The sequence below is a fragment of the Dendropsophus ebraccatus genome, chromosome 12 (genome assembly GCF_027789765.1).
Source record: "Dendropsophus ebraccatus isolate aDenEbr1 chromosome 12, aDenEbr1.pat, whole genome shotgun sequence".
Classification (NCBI taxonomy): domain Eukaryota; kingdom Metazoa; phylum Chordata; class Amphibia; order Anura; family Hylidae; genus Dendropsophus; species Dendropsophus ebraccatus.
Window position 1 is genome coordinate 7,546,754 of NC_091465.1, and position 22,845 is coordinate 7,569,598.

The 22,845-nt window shown below is 45.8% G+C and overlaps 1 protein-coding gene across 1 annotated transcript in view; it reads left to right on the forward strand.

Moving 5' to 3' along the window:
- DNAJC11 (DnaJ heat shock protein family (Hsp40) member C11) overlaps positions 1–22,845 on the forward strand; it is a 104,736-nt gene that overhangs the window by 28,857 nt on the left and 53,034 nt on the right. Inside the window, exons 4-5 of the mRNA XM_069948129.1 lie at positions 5,993–6,066; positions 12,034–12,135. Coding sequence (XP_069804230.1) covers positions 5,993–6,066; positions 12,034–12,135 — 176 coding nt within the window. The remainder of the gene's footprint in view (positions 1–5,992; positions 6,067–12,033; positions 12,136–22,845) is intronic.

Genomic DNA, 22,845 nt, shown 5'->3' on the forward strand with positions numbered 1-22,845 from the left:
CCTGCTGTACTTATCACATGATCTGATTGGCTAAAGAGTGTTCTGTCTCCACCCACTGTACTGCCTGCTGTACTTATCACATGATCTGATTGGCTACATAGTGTTCTGTCTCCACCCACTGTACTGCCTGCTGTACATATCACATGATCTGATTGGCTACATAGTGTTCTGTCTCCACCCACTGTACTGCCTGTTGTACTTATCACATGATCTGATTGGCTACAGAGTGTTCTGTCTCCACCCACTGTACTGCCTGCTGTACTTATCACATGATCTGAGTGTTCTTTTCCCACAATTCCTCATCATACGTAATGACTTTTGAATTATAAATATTAGGACATTGAAGTCTTGCTGGGATGCCCCCTAATGTGTGTAGAAGCCCCCATTTTTATAAACCCCGTGTCTTTTGTAGCCGTTTGTTCGACTGTTGATAGATATGTCTTTGGTTCTCTCACATTTTTATTTGGTGTCATCCGTATTAGTTTTTTTTCCACCAGGTTAAAGTTGTCTGAAGGTGCAGCTTTGCTAATCCAGTCATGTAAGATTTCTCACCTGAACCGCAGAAGTGAATGGGGAAAGTTGCAAACTCCTTTGGTCGCCATTCTCTTCTATTGCGGCTCCACCATTGCCGCTCATGCCAGTGTTAAAGCTTTAAATTATGACTTTGTATAGGTGCAAGTGTCATGTGACTTTGTATAGGTGCAAGTGTCATGTGACTTTGTATAGGTGCAAGTGTCATGTGACTTTGTATAGGTGCAAGTGTCATGTGACTTTGTATAGGTATATTTAAATATATTTAAATGGCCCCTACAAGAAATATGGGGAAAAGATGTTCCAGGTAAAACCCCCTCAAAGGACAAGGGGGCACTGCCTCCACCTGGAGAGACAAGGGGGCGCTGCCTCCGCCTGGAGAGACAAGGGGGCGCTGCCTCCGCCTGGAGAGACAAGGGGGCACTGCCTCCGCCTGGAGAGACAAGAGGGCACTGCCTCCGCCTGGAGAGACAAGAGGGCACTGCCTCCACCTGGAGAGAAAAAGGCGCGAAGCCTTCTTTACCATGAGAACTGTGAATCTGTGGAACAGTCTACCACAGGATCTGGTCACAGCAACAAAAGTAGAGGCTTCAAAACAGGGCTAGACAAGTTCTTAGACCAAAATAATATAGATGCATATGTATAGAACCTATCACCCCTCCCCCTTCCCTGTATGTATAGAACCTATCACCCCTCCCCCTTCCCTGTATCCATCCCCTCCTTGGCTGAACTTGATGGACATGTGTCTTTTTTCAACCGTATTAACTATGTAACCATGTAACTATGTGACTTTGTATAGGTGGAATATAGCACAATGACATTGTTTAGCCCTGACCTAGTAGACGAATTCTACAAAGAAATGGCTAGCATTGACAACTTTTTGCTATTACGGCACATTCAAACGCACAAGATCTGCAGCAGATTTGATGGCCCAGATTTGATTTGCTTTGAATGTGCAATTTCAAATCTGCCAATCCTGTACGTGTGGACATACCCTTAAAGTCCTATTACACAAACGATCATCATCCGATAATCACCTGGTGTAACAGAAGACTTATCATCAGCCGACATAAACAATAAAGATAGCAGCAATATGCTGCCGTCGCTCCGCGGAATAGGACAGCTATCCTCTATGGGCTGCCCGGACAATTAACTGACCACCTGGCAGCCACCCTGCAGCTTCCTTGCTCTTACCCACTAGCTGCCGTCGCGTGGAATAGCGCCGGCAGCGACAAGGGAACGATGAGCAAGTGAGCGCTACCAGCCCCGCCGCCCCCTGTTATAGGGGCTTTAGACTGCATTCACACTGCGCTCATGTGCACATTTATCACGTGTAATAGGGCTTTAGACTGTATTCACACTGTGCTTGTGTGCACATTTATCACATGTATTTTGCAACCTTTCAAAAGGATAAAACCATATATGTTAAACTGACTGTAAAGGGGGATTCTGCTGTTTGCCATACAACACCACCCAGTCACATCTCAGGAAGTTACCCTATTCACAAAACAAGGAGATGGTGGGGGTCCTACCGCATGGACTCCCCCAAGTGATCCAGAGAATGCGGACGTACTATGGAATAAATGGTGCACAAACATTTCCAGATTCATTACTTGAAACTATTTGGCGGCTTCATAGAGAATAAATGGATTGGTGACGGCACATGCGCAGTGCTCACCATTTATCCCAGGGACACTTATCTCCCCGTTCTTGGGATCAGTGTTGTTCCTAGTGGTCGGCACCACCACCGAACCTACTTGCCGTCTCTTATCCTGTGGGTAAGGGATAACTTTAAAGGAGAAGTCCAGCGAAAATTTTTATTAAAGTATTGTATTGACCCCCAAAATTTATACAAATCCCCAATATACACTTATTACAGGAATTGCTTATAAAGTGCTTTTTTCCCTGCACTTACTACTGCATCAAGGCTTCACTGCCTGGTGATGTCACTTCCTGGATAACATGGTGATGTCACTTCCTGGATAACATGGCGATGTCACTTCCTGGATAACATGGCGATGTCACTTCCTGGATAACAGGGTGATGTCACTTCCTGGATAACAGGGTGATGTCACTTCCTGGATAACATGGTGGTGTCACTTCCTGGATAACATGGTGGTGTCACTTCCTGGAAAACATGGTGGTGTCACTACCTGGATAAAATGGTGATGTCACTACCTGGATAAAATGGTGATGTCACTACCTGACTCCCAGAGCTGCGCGGCTGTGGCTGCTGGAGAGGATGATGGCAGAGGGATGCTCAGTGTCCCTCCAGTGCCCTGTGTTCCTCAGTTTCCCTCTGCCATCATCCTCTCCAGCAGCCACAGCCCGCACAGCTCTGGGAGTCGGGTAGTGACATCACCATTTTATCCAGGTAGTGACATCACCATTTTATCCAGGTCACCATGTTATCCAGGAAGTGACATCACCATGTTGTCCAGGAAGTGACATCACCATGTTGTCCAGGAAGTGACATCACCATGTTGTCCAGGAAGTGACATCACCATGTTGTCCAGGAAGTGACATCACCATGTTGTCCAGGAAGTGAAGCCTTGATGCAGTAGTAAGTGCAGGGAAAAAAAGCACTTTATAAGCATTTCCCATAATAAATGTATATTGGGGATTTGTATAACTTTTGGGGGGCAATACAATACTTAAAAAAAAAAAAAAAATTGCCGGACTTCTCCTTTAAGATGGGATGGGAATATATCTTTAAGCTGTTAGGTCACAAGGAAATTATAAACTTTTTTATTCAAATACACACTGCCAACTCTAGAATTACAACTTATAGGGGAACTGCGGCAAAAAAAAAAAAAAATATTTTAAAATAACTGTTTTCAGAACGTTATATAGATTTGTAATTTACTTCTATTTAAAAAAAATCTCCAGTCTTCCAGTACCTATCAGCTGCTGTATGTCCTGCAGGAAGTGGTGTTTTCTCTCCAGTCTGACACAGTGCTCTCTGCTGCCACCTCTGTCCATGTCAGGAACTGTCCAGAGCAGCAGCAAATTCCCATAGAAAATCTCTCCTGCTCTGGACAGTTCCTGACATGAACAGAGGTGGCAGCAGAGAGCACTGTGTCAGACTGGAGAGAGAACACCACTTCCTTCAGGACATACAGCAGCTGATATGTACTGGAAGACTAAAGATTTTTTAAATAGAAGTAAATTACATATCCATATAACTTTTTGAAACCAGTTGATTTGAAAGAGTTTTTTTTTTGCAGCAGCAGCAGTTCCCCTTTAAGTTTTATCTCCTCACCCCTTGAATGTTGACATACAGCCCCTGCAGTGAATCCTCTCGCCTTCACGTATATATTTTCGTTAATCGCCCATATTTCTTAGCATCATTTGATTTAGAGACCTCACGAGTCGTTGTCTGGTAATTAGGCAGGGAAGGAGTCCGTGAACATTGCGCACCGCGGCCTGGAGATCGGGAGCGATGAACGTGCGTCAGGAGTCCTGTTTACCGCGTTGTCTCCAAATGTGTTTTTAATGGCCGAGCCCAACAGCTTCCGAGGGAGGCGGATGATGAATTAATGTAAAGACAATGCGGCCTTATCAGGCGTAATGGAGCCGTCCATGGCAGATCTACACGAATCACCACGCAGAGACGCTCTGATCTCAGCAGCCGCTAATTATACCGACGCTATCTTTCATGGTTGTTTTTTAAAGTTTTGTTTTCTTTAGCATTTTAGTAAAAATCAAGCAAATCTGTGCTAAATAATTTTTTTTCTTGGTTTGTGGAATCACTTATTGATTAAAATTATTAGGGGCTTTACCATTGCATGAAGTACAATTTCATAACGTGTGGGGAACGTAGTTACCTGTGTACATCGCGTAAAAAATTTGGCAAAATTTAGCACAAGCAACCTTTTAGGAAACCTCTCATGCCCACAGTGCTGAAATGCCGATTTATAGTAAAAAAAAAAAAAAAAAACATTAATCCCCCCCCCCCCCTTCTTTCATGTGTCTCCCTTGGCTGTGGACATGCTCTGGACAGAATTGGTGCCCTCCAACTTCTGGCAGCAGACAGTATAAACCTTTCCTGTACTGTTGCAGCCTTCTCAGCTATACCGCCATTATGTTGCAGAGCAGTGGTGTAGCTGGCATGAAGGCAGACCACACAACTGCTATAGGGGCCAGGGTGGCTCTGACAGCACATCAGCACCCCTTCATACGGCGCTCACGGAGGATGGAGGGGTGGTCTGTTAGCGCCGCACGAGCACTGTAAGAGCTGTTCTGAGCGCCGTCCGGGGGGCATCTCTCACCTCACTACCCCTTAGACACTACGATTCATGGGGCCCTTACTGTTTTTTGCTATGGGGCCCCATCTATCTTTGTTACACCCTGCTGCATAGACGTAATGTTTTATGTAAAATACTTTTATTTCTCCTAAATGTTTCCTATCGGACGTTCCCAATGCTGTGACTGAATCACGCACTTTCTTCCACTGGCAGCTGACAGTATAGTATAGACCAGTGGTGCACAACCTGCCGCCCTCCAGCTGCTTCACAACTACAATTCCCATCATGCCCGGACAGCCAAAGGGTGAAACAGCTGGTGGAGCTGCAGGTTGGGCACCACTGGACTATACTGTCAGCTGCCAGAGGAGGAGGGTGAGTGATTCTCTTATTTCCCTTGTAGGGGGACTGAGCATGTGTGACCGCCAACAATCCTTTGGGGGACCGAGAATGTGTGATCGCCAACAATCCTTAGGGGAACTGAGCATGTGTGACCACCAACAATCCTTAGGGGGACCGAGCATGTGTGATCGCCAACAATCCTTAGGGGAACTGAGCATGTGTGACCACCAACAATCCTTAGGGGGACCGAGCATGTGTGACCACCACCAATCCTTAGGGGGACCGAGCATGTGTGACCGCCAACAATCCTTAGGGGGACCGAGCATGTGTGACCGCCAACAATTCTTAGGGGGACTGAGCACGTGTGACCGCCAACAATCCTTAGGGGAACTGAGCATGTGTGACCGCCAACAATCCTTTGGGGGACCGAGCATGTGTGATCGCCAACAATCCTTAGGGGGACTGAGCATGTGCGACCACCAACAATCCTTAGGGGGACCGAGCATGTGTGACCGCCAACAATCCTTAGGGGGACGACAGAGCATGTGTGATCGCCAACAATCCTTAGGGGAACTGAGCATGTGTGACCGCCAACAATCCTTAGGGGGACCGAGCATGTGTGACCGCCAACAATCCTTAGGGGGACAGAGCATGTGTGATCGCCAACAATCCTTAGGGGAACTGAGCATGTGTGACCGCCAACAATCCTTAGGGGGACCGAGCATGTGTGACCGCCAACAATCCTTAGGGGGACCGAGCATGTGTGACCGCCAACAATCCTTAGAGGGACATGCGCAGTGCTAAAGTGTAATCTGTATGTCATGATATGATTGTATTGGCTCATCGTTAACCTCTCTGTGTTTTCTGTTTTGTAGTGCTTAGTGATCCACAATCCAGAGCCATCTATGATGTTTATGGAAAGAAGGGACTGGAGATGGAAGGCTGGGAGGTAAGGTTTATCCCACGGCGCCACCCTGCAACTTTGTCATGATGAGATGTGACTGAAAGTGATTGTTATAGGAATCCCTTCCCCTCAGATTTTCTTCTACCTATATATAGTATATTTATTCCCTTGGTGCCCCACACAGTAATAACACTCTCCTTTTTGTGATTTTAATGGTTACAGTGCCTTCAAAAAGGTAATAGTGGTCTCTTTAAGCCCCCACACAGTAATATTTGTTCTCTAAGGCTTTGCCCCCACACAGTAGTTAGACCACCTTTCTGTGGCCACACAGAATTTAGACCACCTTTTTGCCCCCTCAGAGTACTTAGACCCCATTTCTGCCCCCACAGAGTACTTAGACCCCATTTCTGCCCCCACACAGTAGTTAGACCCCATTTCTGCCCCCACACAGTAGTTAGACCCCCCTTCTGCCCCCACACAGTAGTTAGACCCCCTTTCTGCCCCCACACAGTAGTTAGACCCCCTTTCTGCCCCCACACAGTAGTTAGACCCCCTTTCTGCCCCCACACACTAGTTAGACCCCCTTTCTGCCCCCACACACTAGTTAGACCCCCTTTCTGCCCCCACACAGTAGTTAGACCCCCTTTCTGCCCCCACACAGTGCTTAGACCCCCTTTCTGCCCCCACACAGTAGTTAGGCCTTTTTTGCCCCCCTCACAGTAATCAGGCCCCTTTCTTGCCCCCCCCCCCAGTAGTTATGCCATGCCAACAATAATTCCCCCTTTTTGCCACCCAAAATAAAAATTGTATAGTCCTGTGTTCTGGAGGACCCAAGAAATCCTAGTCAGACCCTTAGGACGGAAGACTTATTCTTGCTCTACAAGAAAGCATTGCAAGTCTCTAACCCATCCAACACCCTTAACAATAAGAAATTCTGTATTTCTGACTCGCAGCCTGGCCGGATAGATGGAAACTTCCATCTGCTTTGAACTTGCTCTAAGCGTCTCCGACACGGATCGCTCTAGTTTACAGATTGTGCTAATTACCGCCCCGTCATAAGGAATAGAGAGCTGTTTGCTAAAACGCCTCTCTAAAGCCCTTCTGATACTATTTCTGCTTCCTCCCTGAAGACCCCCGTTCACAGAGCGCCCAACAGGTAGCCCGGCCATCATTATGAGAGTGTTGTGTAACGCCGGTGCTTAATAATGTGCATTAGGCTCTGTAATCACCGCTACGGCGAGTAGACGAGTACAAAGAGTCCCGTCTGGAGACTCATTATTCTCTGGTAAAGAACCATCTTGTTAGGATTGTTTTAATCATAAGAAGTTTTCATTCTCTCTTTTCAAAGGGGAAAGTTAGAGTTCTGCAGGGGTTACCGAGTTAGTCAGGCTATAAATACACGGCCGAGCTTGTGTGCGTAAACGGCTGATCAAAGAGTCTGACGAGGTAGGGGAGGGAGGACCTGAGGGAGAACTGCAGGCCGTTTATCATCTTCATCGGCAACCTTCACAGGTATTAGGGAGTTGTGGTACTAGCGATTGTCCCGGATTTGTAGAACATCGCTCGGCACTGCTACATCACATGACCACGTTCTGTAAGTATCCTTCACCATAAGGCTGATAGTCCTATAGGCGGAGTGCACCTCAGTCTTGTATCCTGGCCACTGTGCAGAGTCATACACTTATACAGAGCAGCATCAAATCCCCATAGAAAATGTCTCCTGCTCTGGACAGTTCCTGACATGGACAGAGGTGGCAGCAGAGAGCACTGTGTCAGACTGGAGAGAATACACCACTTCCTGCAGGACATACAGCAGCTGATAAGTACTGGAAGACTGGAGATTTTTTTTTTTTAACAGAAGTAAATTACAAATCCCTGGCACTTTCTGGCACCAGTTGATTTGAAGGATTTTTTTTTTTTTGCTGAACTGCCCCTTTAACACCCTCTTATACCATATGTTATAATGCGGGAATCCAGGAGAAGGTCCCTTCAGGTTTTATAGAAGGGCTCCGGCTGTATGCGGCCCAGATGCATTGCACATTCTTGGACTATCTATATTTTATGCATTGTCTGTATTATCAGCCTGTACAAATATAGATTACGATGTAGCGGCGGCGGCGAAGCGGCCGGGGAAATCCAGAAGTGCAGGCGAAACGCAGAACAAGTGTTTACTTCATCTTAAGAGTGTATTTTTCTCTGCAGACACACTTCAATCCGTCTCGGTAAGTTGTGATGAGAGTTACGGCTGGCAGACATTTTCACCTTGCGCTGAGCCCTTCAAGACGGCTCCTAAATTTGTAAATCATGTTTCAATTTGATGACTTGAAATGAAAAGTACCGACGTCTTTCTCTTTTTTCCCCCTCTTCCTCTCCACTTTGTCACCAGGACTGTCAGGGAGAACGTCATTCACAGTTATTAATTCTCTCTTGTAAAAGGTTAAAGTCCTCAGATGCCGCACAACAAATCCTGGCCTGACTGTTATATATCCCGACCCTCGCCCATCTTATAGCAGGAGCAGCTTAAAGGGGTACACCTCCTACCTACACCAGGATACATCCTCTGTACTACATTACACAGGGGGCACATCCTCTATACTACACCACACAGGACACCTCCTCTATACTACACCACACAGGACACCTCCTCTATCCTACACCACACAGGACACCTCCTCTATACTACACCACACAGGACACATCCTCTATACTACACCACACAGGACACCTCCTCTATACTACACCACACAGGACACCTCCTCTATCCTACACCACACAGGACACCTCCTCTATACTACACCACACAGGACACATCCTCTATACTACACCACACAGGACACCTCCTCTATACTACACCACACAGGACACCTCCTCTATACTACACCACACAGGACACATCCTCTATACTACACCACACAGGACACCTCCTCTATATACTACACCACACAGGACACCTCCTCTATATACTACACCACACAGGACACCTCCTCTATATACTACACCACACAGGACACATCCTCTATACTACACCACACAGGACACCTCCTCTATATACTACACCACACAGGACACCTCCTCTATACTACACCACACAGGACACCTCCTCTATACTACACCACACGGCACACCTCCTCTATACTACACCACACGGCACACATCCTCTATACTACACCACACAGGACACCTCCTCTATGTACTACACCACACAGGACACCTCCTCTATATACTACACCACACAGGACACATCCTCTATCCTACACCACACAGGACACATCCTCTATATACTACACCACACAGGACACATCCTCTATATACTACACCACACAGGACACCTCCTCTATATACTACACCACACAGGACACATCCTCTATATACTACACCACACAGCACACATCCTCTATATACTACACCACACAGGACACCTCCTCTATATACTACACCACACAGGACACCTCCTCTATATACTACACCACACAGGACACATCCTCTATCCTACACCACACAGGACACATCCTCTATATACTACACCACACAGGACACATCCTCTATATACTACACCACACAGGACACCTCCTCTATATACTACACCACACAGGACACATCCTCTATACTACACCACACAGGACACATCCTCTATACTACATCACACAGGACACATCCTCTATACTACACCACAGAGGAGAGTCTGTGATCAAACACCTTCCCTCCATGGCCTGTGTGATCTGTCACAAAATTGTATGTTTTTTAACAAGAATATTTTAACTTAATTCAGAAATAACAGCTCTTACATCATAGCCACTTGGTGCCTCCCTTGTCACTAGTTGCTTTTCTAACCTAACCTGGTGCCAGAAAGTGCAAGAGATTTGTAATTCACTTCTAGTAAAAAAAATAAAAAAAACTCCAGTCCTTATCAGCTGCTGTATGTCCTACAGGAAGTGGTGTATTCTCCCCAGTCTGACACAGTGCTCTCTGCTGCCACCTCTGTCCATGTCAGGAACTGTCCAGAGCAGGAGAGGTTTTCTATGGGGATTTGCTGCTGCTCTGAATAGTTCCTGACATGGACAGAGGTGGCAGCAGAGAGCACGGTGTCAGACTGGAAAGAATACATCACTTACTGCAGGACATACAGCAGCTGATAAGTACCAGAAGATTTATGATTTTTTTAATAGAATTTAAAAGACAAATCTCTCTAACTTTCTGGCACCGGTTGATTTGAAAGAATTTTTTTTCTTGAACAATCCCTTTAAATGACTGGTGAAACTGCAGTACCAGACAAGGCCCACGCACAAGGATGGCGCTGTATTTGCAGAAACATTTAAACTTTTATTGTTAATGAAACCGAACGGAGCTCTTAATAGGGACACTTAGGTGCGTTTTAGAGGAAAATAAACCCGTTTTACGGGGCGTCATTCACCACTTAAAGAGACATAACAGCCTTAACGCCCTGGCGCACCCGTCATATCTGTTTTCTTCTCCCGTATGTAATAAATTGCGTCCGGGCGTTAGTAAACCTGGAGTCTATAAAATTGATTTAAGCTAACTGAATAAGTTAGGGGATTATCTATAATTTGACTGTGAACCAGGCCTTTATTTTATTGGTCCTGGAGAGATAACATTGGGAATGAAATAGCAGCCGAGTGATAAATCTGAGCGCCGCTGATTTTCTGAAATTGTCCTTCTAAAAATAGGATTCTCTTTCTGTCGCTCGGATTTGGCAGGAAAAGATGAGGGAAATGGGCCAAGTAGCGAGCGTTTGCTATATCTGTTAGATATAATCTGCTTAATGTACAGTCTGAGATTTGTAGTGTCTATTGCCGGCATTTTTCTATCACGCTCATTAGTGTCTCCTAAAGATAAGGATATTTAGACAAAAGACGCCCGGCCCCGGAGTTTTTGCATTCATTACCTGCACTATTGTCTTTTATTATTTTGTCCTTCGCAAAAAAGTTTGAGGTGGACGTTGGAACGGAGAGGTCATCGCTCCTCCGAGTATCTTGGCTGGTCGTGTTCACGTGTGCCCAGAGAGCCGTCTCTACTTAGCCGGGACTAATCTGGACTGTGCGGGCGGGACACAGCTAGATTTTTTATTTTTTAACCAGTACTGAGGAGGGAGAGCATACAAGAAATAACATATTACCTTCCGCTAACATGTTATACCGCCGCTCTGGTCCCCAAGTGCCCAGTTGTTGCCCAGTCTGAGCGGGGACCCGAGTTCTGGCGTGTGAGGCCCGCTCAGCCAGGCAGCATCCGAGGAAAGACCCCATTACAGCCACCGACTGGCTGAGCGGGCCTGACATGTTACAATGCGGGTCCCCACTTAACCAGAAAGCGAACGGGGACCTGAGTGGTGGTATGCGGCCACCAGTGCAGGGGAGGTAAGAGCATGTTATTTCTTATATCCTCCCCTCTCCCCAGCACTTTTTTTTTTTTTAAATAAAAAATAAATAAATGAATATATATATATGTTATATCTATCTGTGTGTGTTCTCAAACTTAATTGGTTCAGGAAGGCAGTTTGAGAAACGAGAAACGTGTTTCTTCATAGGAAATAATTATAGAATTTATTTTATTTTTTTCTTATTAAAATTTTTCAACTTTTTTTTTGTTTTCATTTGTAGGGTTTTTTTTGGGGGGGGGTTTTCCCCTAGATTTTTTTTTTTCTTTTTTAGCATTTTTTCCTTGAAGGTAATCCTCAGTTTTTTTCTTTTTACACTTGGATGTGATAAAAAAACAAAAACAAAGTGCAACAGCAACCTACAGTTGCAAGTGTTTATCGTATATATACTTGGATGTGATGTATAATGACTGTACTCACCTGGGACCTGTTTTTGAATTAATAAAAAAAAAAAAAAAAAATGGCGACCTCTTCATGGGCGGTAAATGACAGTAGTTCTTGTGTACGCCAGATCCCAGATGTTGAAATTATAAAAATAAAACCGCTACATGATATTTTGTTAGAATCTTCAGCCCTTTGTAATACGTTTCTATATGTTGCTGTCTCTTCTCGATGTATAGGTGGTGGAGAGGAAGAGGACGGCAGCCGAGATCCGAGAGGAGTTTGAGAGGTTACAGAGGGAACGGGAAGAGAGGCGGCTCCAACAGCGAACAAACCCAAAGGTAAATTGTTAATATTTTTTTCTTTGGACATATACAAATCTGAATTATATAGGAAATGGATTTTTAATGTCCAGGTCAGGTTTATGGCCAAGGAACACAGCTCAGCTACAGACTAGATCTGGCCCAGTGATGTCCAACCTGTGACCCTCCATCCATTGCAAAACTAAATCTCCATTCATGCTTTGGCTGTCCAAGCATGGTCGTAATTGCAGTCACAGGTTTCCCCCCATCCCTGATCTAGGCCAAAGGGCAGTAAATTCCCAATGGGTCCAACATCTATGTCTTACATGTAGACCTGGTACTAACATACGTGCTGTAAGTGAGCGCTATTCTGCTAGTTTGGCACTCGCCTATACACGGCCCAGTAATTGTGCAGTAGGGCTGTATATATACATAAATCACTCAACAGCTTTCACGGTTGGTTCCACTGTGGACACCATCGGCACCCACCCTCTACATTAGACTTTGAGTGCTGCATCCGTTATACCTTTTCTCCTATCGCCCTATGACTGCACCCCTGGAGAGGGCCACCTCCTACTCCCATTGGACAGGAAAAAGGACACTGGACCTTTAAAAGAATCGCCTCGTCTCTCCCACACCAGTTACTGTTTCCTGTCCCACAGGAGCAGGATGTGGAGGAGACCCTCCACCTGTATGGACCTACTAAGACGACTGGGGATCACTGGTATAGGAAATTTGCTTACCAGCTTCCCGGGGTGTCTCTGCCCTCAGTCTGGCCTCTGCACCCGCACCTCAAGTAGAACAGGTCCCCGCTGTCCTCCTGGCCCCTCTGGATCCCTCGCGTGGCAAGCTCTTCCTCTGGCCGGTCGGTGCGCAGTAGCCCTTGCTTTGCTGTAAAACAATAAAGATGTACTTACCTGTCCTTACTCCCCTGTTGTCCTCTACACTAGTTCCTGTGTTCCCCACTAACCACAGCCGCCTCCGGCACTTCTGATCCCGTCTCTGAGGTGACAGACCACTCAGCCAGTTGCTGGCCGAGACAGGACAACACCACATCCAGTGATTAGCTGAACAGTCTGTCACTTCATAGACTGGGTCGGAATTGCTTGAGGCGGCTGCAGTGAGCAGGAGAGCACAGGGACAAGGCAGCAGGACATCGGGAAGCCTGGACAGGTAAGTATGATGTTTATTTTTTCTTTACCCGCACATGACTATTACAAGTAGTGATGCGTGATCGGCAGGTTATCGCTCCCCGTAATAGGGCTCTTGTCTATAGTCTTGGAATAACCCCCTTAACCCCTTCAGGACCGGGCTAATTTTTGTTTTTGCACATTCGTTTTTTCCCCCTCGTGTTTATAAGGCCATAGCACTTGCATTTTTTCACCTACAGACTCACGTGAGCTCTTATTTTTTGCACCAATCACACTGTGCAATGACAGATGTAATTTTTCCATAAAATATGCTGCGAAACCGGAAAGAGAATATTTTTGTACGGTGAAATTGTTGTTTTTACAAAAACTATAAGCTTTAAAAAAAAAGTGTTTAAACTTTCTCTATTCCCATCCTTATAACGCCTTTATCCTTTGATCCATGAGTCAGGTGTCATTTTTTGCGCCACGATCTGTACTTTCTATCGGTACCTTGCTTGCATGTATGCAACTTTTTGATCACTTTTTATTACAGTTTTTCCGGCTTTGATGTGACCAAAAATCTGCAAGTTTGCACTTTGGTGGGATTTTGCGCTTATGCCGTTTACCGTGCGAGATCAGTAATGTGACGATTTTATAGATTAGGTATTCTATAGATATAGGTATTCTGCACGCGGCAAGACCAAATATGTTTTTTTATTTATAAAATGGGAAAAGGGGAGGGTGATTTAAACCTATATTATATGATGGGATTTTCTATTACAACATCAGCCGTCTCAAAAGGGAGGGGGGAGGAGGGGGAGACGGAAAGAGAGGTTCACACACAGATTTTTGTGTCTTTAGCAAAAAGCAGCAGTTGAGAACTGGGGGAAGGAGACTGAATAGATAATAACAAGTATGGAAGGAATTGTTAGTCTCACCATGGGCAGCAACATATCAAAAGTTACGTTTGAGTGGAGTACCCCTTTAACACCACCATACTGGAGTCCAATGTTGCCGCCAAACAGAAGCAGTTACATACATGATTGATTACAGGCATTTGTAAAGCATTCAGATTCATCTAGATTTTCTACCACGTGAAGGGATTACAGTAAAACGTCCGCCACCCTCCGATCTCCAGGCAAACAATTCAGGAAGCCCCATTGAAATTCTCCCGGTGGACGTGTCAGGATGAGACAGAGAGTGGTATACGGCGTCTCCCCTCCCCGCTGCCGCCGCTTTAATAAATAACGCTATGTACGTTTCACATGCCACTTTTTTACTATTACTGTCTTTTTAATTTATTTCGCCCGGTATCAGGTTTTACGAGGGCGCTCATGGCTTCTCCGGCTAAATATTCTTTATAGTTCAGTCGTATCTGTCACCGGGCTGTTTTCATATGGAAAATATGTTGCAATAACCAATATCGAGAACCCAACAAAAAGTCGCAGCGGCGGCGCCTTGTCTTCTCCAGCAAACGCCATCTGTTTACTTTGGTTTTAGGGACTCTGCGTGGAGGTTGTGCACCACCCGCTTTATTACAGTACCACAAATCAAAGGACTGCGGGCCATAAATCCGCGACCGTGTGATCTTCACCCCATGTGGAGCGCGGTGCCCTCAGCCCCCCCACGCCCTCATCCAGACCCTCCGCACTCTCCTTCGTTATCGTTTTTTTTTTTTTCTTTTTGTACCCTTTTGCTCTTTCGGTCACCGTCCTGGATGAGGCGACTTGAATGTTCGGCTCGCTGTCCGGCCCGCCATCCTCAGCGTGGTAATATATTACTCCCCCGCCGCTGCCGCCACCGCTCTCGTATAACAACGAAATAGTTTTTCTCTAATTTTTTTTTTTAAAGTCAATCACAGCTTTTTAATTTCATTAACAATAAAAGCTGATACTCGAGTCATAAAACCGTAAATTGAAATCTATAGTCATCCGTGTCGCACAAACGATACATTCCATCTCTTTACGAGAAACTGGGGAAAAATGTACGCCGAGACGGATGGGCGACGCCTCAGAACGGCACAAGCTGTCTTGCTGTTAACCCTTTGTGACTCTTCAGCAACCAAAAACTTCTGCCGTAGTGGGTTAAAGGGATTGTTCACCAAAAAGAAATTTCTTTCCGATCAACTGAGGCCAGTTATATAGATTGGTAATTTACTTCTATTAAAAAATCTCCAGCCTTCCAGTACTTATTAGCTGCTGTATGTCCTGCAGGAAGTGGTGTATTCTTTCCAGTCTGACACAGTGCTCTCTGCTGCCACCTCTGTCCATGTCAGGAACTGTCCAGAGCAGCAGCAAATCCCCATAGAAAACCTCTCCTGCTCTGGACAGTTCCTGACATGGATAGAGGTGGCAGCAGAGAGCACTGTGTCAGACTAGAAAGAATACACCTATTCCTGCAGGACATACAGCAGCTGATAAGTACTGCAAGACTTGAAATTATTTTAATAGAAAATTAGAAATCCCTGGTACTTTCTGGCACCAGTTGATTTAAAGAAAAACTTTTTTTTTGTGAACAACCCCTTTAATACAAGCAGATTCCGCCTGTGCCCTCCATACCATTGCAGAATTGTCCCCATTGGACACCTGCAGCTTAAAAAAAAAACAAAAAAAAACTATTTTCTTGCAAAGCAGCGCCACCCCTGTCCTCAGGTTGTGTGTGGTATTACAAAAAAAACTCCATTCACTTTATTGGAAGTGAGCTGCAATACCCGCACACATACTGAGGACAGGAGAGGCGCTGTTTCTGCAGGTTTGTGGAGGGAAATGTTTTTGTAACCCTGGATCATCCCTTTAAGGTACATTGCAATCTTTAGGTTCAGCTCACACTTGCATTTGCGTTCAGGGCAGGGGCTTAACCAGGATTCACTGGGCATCATAGCAAGAGACAGTAAGGGCCCCATGAATCCTAGTGTCTATGGGGTGGTATATGCCCCTGGGACGACGTGGCCCTTAGAGCACAGCAAGGGGGCGGTGATCACAGAACACCCTTCCCCTCAGTTTGGCCCCAAGAGTGTCTGTCACAGGACGGGTTCTGGAGGGGTGCTGCTGCACTGTGAGAGACGCTTTAAGTGTTGCCCGGGGGGGCCATGAGAGCTGCACCGCCCTGAGGGTTGGCCGTATGTGCAAGACTTTTAGATGCTGCTGGGGGGCAGCTATTAGCTTGCAGCTAGTACCATGGAGGCAGGCCACGCTCTGCTGGGGGAGCCCCCTTGCTGCTCGGGCCCTATAGCAGCTGCGCGGTCTGCCTCCCCGGTAGCTACACCACTGATTCAGACATTTTGGTATTTGTTTTCTTTTTAACAGTTTTCCAGTCTGCACTACAGTTCTTGTTACCCCCCCCCCTCCCCCCCCAACAAAAAAATAATGGGACCCCATTATAGGTCCGTGTATCAGTCAGGCCTGATTTTCTGGGGCCATTGTAGCCGTATATAAGAGAGAAGCTTCCAAATCAATCCCTGTATACACCTAACATGGGGCTCTACACCTTGCAGCCCTCCAGCCGCAACTACAATTTCCGGACAAAGGCAAAGCATGATGGTGATTGTAGTTTGGCAACAGCAGGAGAGTCAGGAGTTCCCCATCCCTTCTCTATAAGCCGGTGCCGTCCCATCATAAAGCCGGAGTCGTCAGTAGCAACGCTCCTTCTCCCTCCAAACCAAAAGTGGCTGACTGGGCTTCTCACCTGTTTGTAAGAGGAGCCGTTCCAATGACAGATGTAACTAGTAATATGGCAGATACTTCCTAAAACAGACCCGTCAGGAGAGCAGCGCGGGGCACGCGGGTGAGGAGAGGCGCCAGCTTCGCCGCAGACATCTCACAGATTATCACTTTGGCTCTGTCACCGCGTCCATCTCCAATAAAAAGCATTGGCTGTCTCGCTTCTCCGAGCCGTCACGTCGTCCAGACAGCAGCCACCGAAAATCACATCCCACCGCTTCCCGTCCTGGAAAGTTGACGTCTCTCTCTTCGTCGCTTATTAAATCATCTCCTTGACTGTTTTTGCGCCACCTTCCTCCGAAACGTTGCCCATCCGTAAAGCCCTCCAGCAGAGATCTGCGCCAACGGTTGTGTTTATCGAGCGTAAAAAAATATTTTTTCAATGTTGCTTTACTGGTCTGGCAGTCCGTCTACCCCACTCCCCTCCCCCCTCGTCTTCTACCGTCCCTGCCCCCCCCCCCCCCCATCCAAAAACCTCTTTCTGCTGTTTGCAAGCTGTAAAAAAAAAAAAATCCGGATTGGAATACGGCGGCGATGTGTCCTGTGATAAAATTAGCCATCTGGGGTGTTTATAGCAATTGCTTATTGGGATTCAGTCACAATGTATCTCCGGGCAATGCTCGCCGCGCTGAATTAGGGAGGGCAGCTGCTAGGATTTCATACTAGATTGGAACTTAGTTGAAAATCTCCAACCTTTTATTGGTTTCAATAAAATGACTCGAGATAAATAAAACATTTCTAACCAGAAACGTTTAGCCGTAAACAGATGCACGTTATGGAGCAATTTGCACAAAAAAAACACAGGCTTTTTTGTTTATGTGTAATTTTTTATTTTTTTTCATGTTTTAATTTTGTTTTTCTTTAATTAAATGGAGAATCTAAATTTTGTTATCGAAGTAAAAGGGGCAAAGTTGTCAAAGGGGGAGCGCAGTCTCATAGATTACCATTACTACCACACTACACTGTCATGGATTATAATCCCACAGGGCACGCACGGTCCCCCGGCTCACACCAGCACATGTCCAGGCCCGTATGACATCATCAATGACCGTCTGGATGATCCAGAGGAAGCGTAGGAGGAGGCTGTGTGGTCAGATAGAACTTTTTGATATCACCTCCATTCACCATGTTTTTCAGAAGAAATAGGATGAGAACAACCTTGAGAACACAGTCCCAACCATGAAGCATGGGGAAGGAGACAACATTCTTTGGTGGGAGGGGGGGAGAGAACAAGACAACCTCAACATATTGAAGGGAGGATGGATGAGGCCATGTATCGAGAGATTTTGGCTAAGAACCTTCTTCCCTTGGTAAGAGCAGTAAAGATATGTGATGGCTGGGCCTACCAGCATGACATTGACCCAAAACCCACAGCCTGGACATCTAAGGAGCCTGGACCCACAGCCTGGACATCTAAGGAGCCTGGCCCCACAGTCTGGACATCTAAGGAGCCTGGACCCACAGCCTGGACATCTAAGGAGCCTGGACCCACAGTCTGGACATCTAAGGAGCCTGGACCCACAGTCTGGACATCTAAGGAGCCTGGACCCACAGCCTGGACATCTAAGGAGCCTGGACCCACAGCCTGGACATCTAAGGAGCCTGGCCCCACAGCCTGGACATCTAAGGAGCCTGGACCCACAGCCTGGACATCTAAGGAGCCTGGACCCACAGCCTGGACATCTAAGGAGCGGCTCGGTAGGAAGCATTACAGAAGCATTTTTCCCCCCTCCTCTGGAGTGCTCCATTAAAGCAGTGTTTCCCTACATCTGGATCTCCAGCTGTTGCAGATCTACAACCTTCCTCATGCCCTAAGAGGCGCAGGTACCTTCAGGCCATTTAATTGTTGGAGAACATGGGTACTAGCACCCACAGGCAACTTTAGTTATTGGAAGCATTGATTCTGGCACCATCAGACTTCTTTAAGCCTCAGTATTCACTATCCTGGCGCCCTCACACCTCTTTAACACTCAAAAACCACTATCTGGATCCAGGCACCATCTGACCTATACAACCTTTTCAACTTGTGCCATCAGATCTCTTTAACCATCAGCAACATATATCCTAGTGCCATTCCACCTCTTTAACCCTTGTCAGCATAGATTTGGGTGCCATGAGACCAATGTAATCACTGGCAACAGTGACCCTAATGCCATCACACCTTTGTAACCATTGACAACATTGATCCTGGCACTTTCAGACTTCTTTAAAGGGGTACTCCATTCAAACATAACTTTTGATATGTTGCTGCCCATGCTGAGACTAACAAATCTTTCCATACTTGTTATTATCTATTCAGTCTCCTTCCCCCAGTTCTCAGCTGCTGCTTCCTGCTGAAAACACAAAAATCTGTGTGTGAGCTTTTCTCTCTGTCTCTCCCTCCTTTCCCCTCCCTTCTGAGACAGCTGATGTAAGCAAGTCCCTGGCAGGCTGTATCTTCAACTTTGTAGCTTCTATGTAATGCTGGGAGGGTTAATGAGTGGGTTCATTAGCAACTTGACCTCAGAACAACCCTCCTAGCATTACAAATAAGCTACAATGTTGCAGTAACAGCCTGTCAGGGACTTGTTTACATCAGCTGTCTCAGGAGGGAGGGGGAGACAGAGAGAGAGGATTACACACAGATTTTTTTGTCTTCAGCAGAAAGCAGCGGTTGAGAACAGAATAGATAATAACAAGTATGGGGGGAAGGAGACAGAATAGATAATAACAAGTATGGAAGGAATTGTAAGTCTCACCATGGGCAGCAACATATCATAAGTTATGTTTTGAGTGGAGTACCCCTTTAACCATTGGGCACAATAATCTTGGTGCATTTGGTTTGGCCTGCCATACTTTTTGGGCACTATTAATGCCAGCGCTGTCAGACTTTTTCTTTTTACCTTTGGCAGCATTACTCATTGGCGCCTTCAGGCCTTTTTGATATAAATGCAGGTGGTAAAGCTTCATCGGCAACTGGAAAAGCCACTTTACATGCTTTTAGCTGCAGAAGGGAAGCTGAGTGATGTATGGTGGGGGAGACCTGCTCCCGCCATGTTCCACCTGCTGATCACTTTGTGCAGAAGCTCCGTATCCTATCAGTCTCTGCTTTGTCTGAATTTCCTTTGTTAATATGTTTTTGTTTTTTTGCGGTTCGGACTGGTAATAGTCACAAGTCGGCTGAATTTTTCTTCTGTGTTCTCAGAAGTAATTGTCCTGCTTTACTGATTCTGTGTATTCTATACACAAGTATTGAGTTGAAATCCCATTACGGGATGAACTGCTGGCGGAACTGATGACATCATTCAATGGAAATGTAATTGGTGACCTCTCCAGAAGGGAAACATATACCGAATGTTTTCTGCTATTGCTTCGCCGTGCCTAATTGTGTAAGACATATTGTAACGGGGAGGCTGTTATGAGGTGCGCTGGGTGTGAGAGCGAGTCCGGGAGATGGCGGCAGCAGCGGCGGGGTCTGTTATGTTCCAGCATAGTTGAGAACACTTGGCGAGTCGCTTGAGGGATTTTTTTTTCTTTTTTTTTTTTTTTTTTTTATAATCTTTGCATCATTGCAACTCTTGTGTATTCATAAAACTGCCTGTAAAATCCTCCTGATTGAAGACATTGCAGAAGCAGAATGGGAATCTGCCTCTAGTACATACACATCCCATAAGGCAGTCAATAGCCCCATGCTGCTCGTGTATTTCTTATACTTTATAGGTACATTCATCTACATAAAAAGTTGAGTAACTTTCTAAATACATTACATCCTATATTATACTCCAGAGCTGCACTCACTGTTCTGCTGGTGGGGTCACTGTGTACATACATTACATCACTGATCCTGTACTGATCCTGAGTTACATCCTGTATTATACTCCAGAGCTGCACTCACTATTCTGCTGGTGGGGTCACTGTGTACATACATTACATTACTGATCCTGTGTTATACTCCAGAGCTGCACTCACTATTCTGCTGGTTGGATCACTGTGTACATATATGACATTACTGATCCTGAGTTACATCCTGTATTATACTCCAGAGCTGCGCTCACTATTCTGCTGGTGGGGTCACTGTGTACATACATTACATTACTGATCCTGTATTATACTCCAGAGCTGCACTCACTATTCTGCTGGTTGGATCACTGTGTACATATATTACATTACTGATCCTGAGTTACATCCTGTATTATACCCCTGTATTTTTTTTTACATAATGGATGTCAATAGAAAAACAGATGCACACAAATGCATCAGCTTTTTTGATCCGTTTTTTTTTTTTTTTTTTTTTTTTTTGGGGGGGGGGGGGGGGGGGGGGGGGTAAAATGGATGAAAAAAAAGAAATGAAAAAAATGCAGTGTGAAGTCGGCCTTACTCACTGATTTGTCACAATTTCTGGTGGGCACAAGAGTTTTTGTCTTGAAGACTGCTCGGTGGCACTTCCCTTTAATTCCTCTCTCATCTGAGGGGGCTGCACTGGTGTCTTTGGTTCTGTTCTGTCTTGATCTAGCTGTTACCTAAGACAGATTTCTCTTGACAACAGGTAGAAAACAGCAGTACTTATCAGCTGCTGTATGTCCTGCAGGAAGTAATGTATTCTCTCCAGTCTGACACAGTGCTCTCTGCTGCCACCTCCCTCCATGTCAGGAACTGTCCAGAGCAGGAGAGGTTTTCTATGGGGATTTGCTGCTACTCTGGACAGTTCCTGACATGAACAGAGGTGGCAGCAGAGAGCACTGTGTCAGACTAGAGAAAATACACCACTTCCTGCAGGACATACAGCAGCTGATAAGCATGGAAAACTCAAGATTTTTTTAATAAAAGTATATTACAAATCTCAGGCACATTTTGGCACCAGTTGATTTGAGAGAAAAAAAAACCATTTAATAAAGTGACGTACAAATATGTCGGGACAAAGTCACCATGTTCTTTCAGCCATGTTTTAATTGTCTCCGTGATTGCTACATAGTCATATAGGGAAGGGGGGTCATCCGGCACTCTTTGCCTTCTCCTCAGTCTCATGCAGGTGATGCTGCTGTGATCCGGCTCTGAGGTCAGGTGATCGTGCAGGTCTCAGGATCTGCAGGCCCCCCACCCCCCACCCCCCCCAGCCTCCTTCTTCCTTCCTGCCCTGGTAACACAACACCTAGCGTTCGCCTTTCTAAGCACAACTTTTGTCGATTTCCTCCTTGTCTTCGATTTGCTGATGCACAGGTTTTTCTCCTGCTGTGACTTCCTATAAATGGGCCCCAGTATGCCAATTCCTCGAATTGCACTGTCTTTATCAGGATCATTCATTTGCATTATTGGCAATAACCATTACATTTATTTGAAATTTTAATTCACTGCTGCAGAATGCCTCATGCAATCGGCTCCCGCTGTTTGTTTACATTAACAGTCGAGTGTCCGGTCTCCACTTTATCATTCCATTTGGTTTTATAGGTGACTTATTTTTTTTATTTTTATATTCATTTGTTTTTAAAGGAGACAAGCCCCCCCCCCCCCCCCCCCCCCCCCCCCCAAATAAAAATGCTCATCCTTGCCTGCTTATAGTAGGATGCTTTCCTCTACCGGTGCAGTATAGGGACAATACCACGAACTGGGTTCAAAAGGAGTTGGGGGGGGGGGGGGGGGGTGAATATGTAAACCAGTCCCAAAAGTGGGTGTTTTGGGGGCACTCCTGGGCAGTTTAGGTTTAAGGAGTAAAAAAGACATATCTGCTTTCTACTAAAAGAGTGCCACTTTGCTCACAGTTTGTGGTATTGCAGCTCAGTTGAAGTTGCAATACCATGCACATCCTGAGGACAGGCATGGTGCTGATTTTGGAAGAAAGCAGCCTTGTTTTATTTCCTGCATGCTCCTTTGAAGATGAAGTCTGGCCTCAGCTATGCTTTGACAGGGGGCAGGGGAGATAGTAA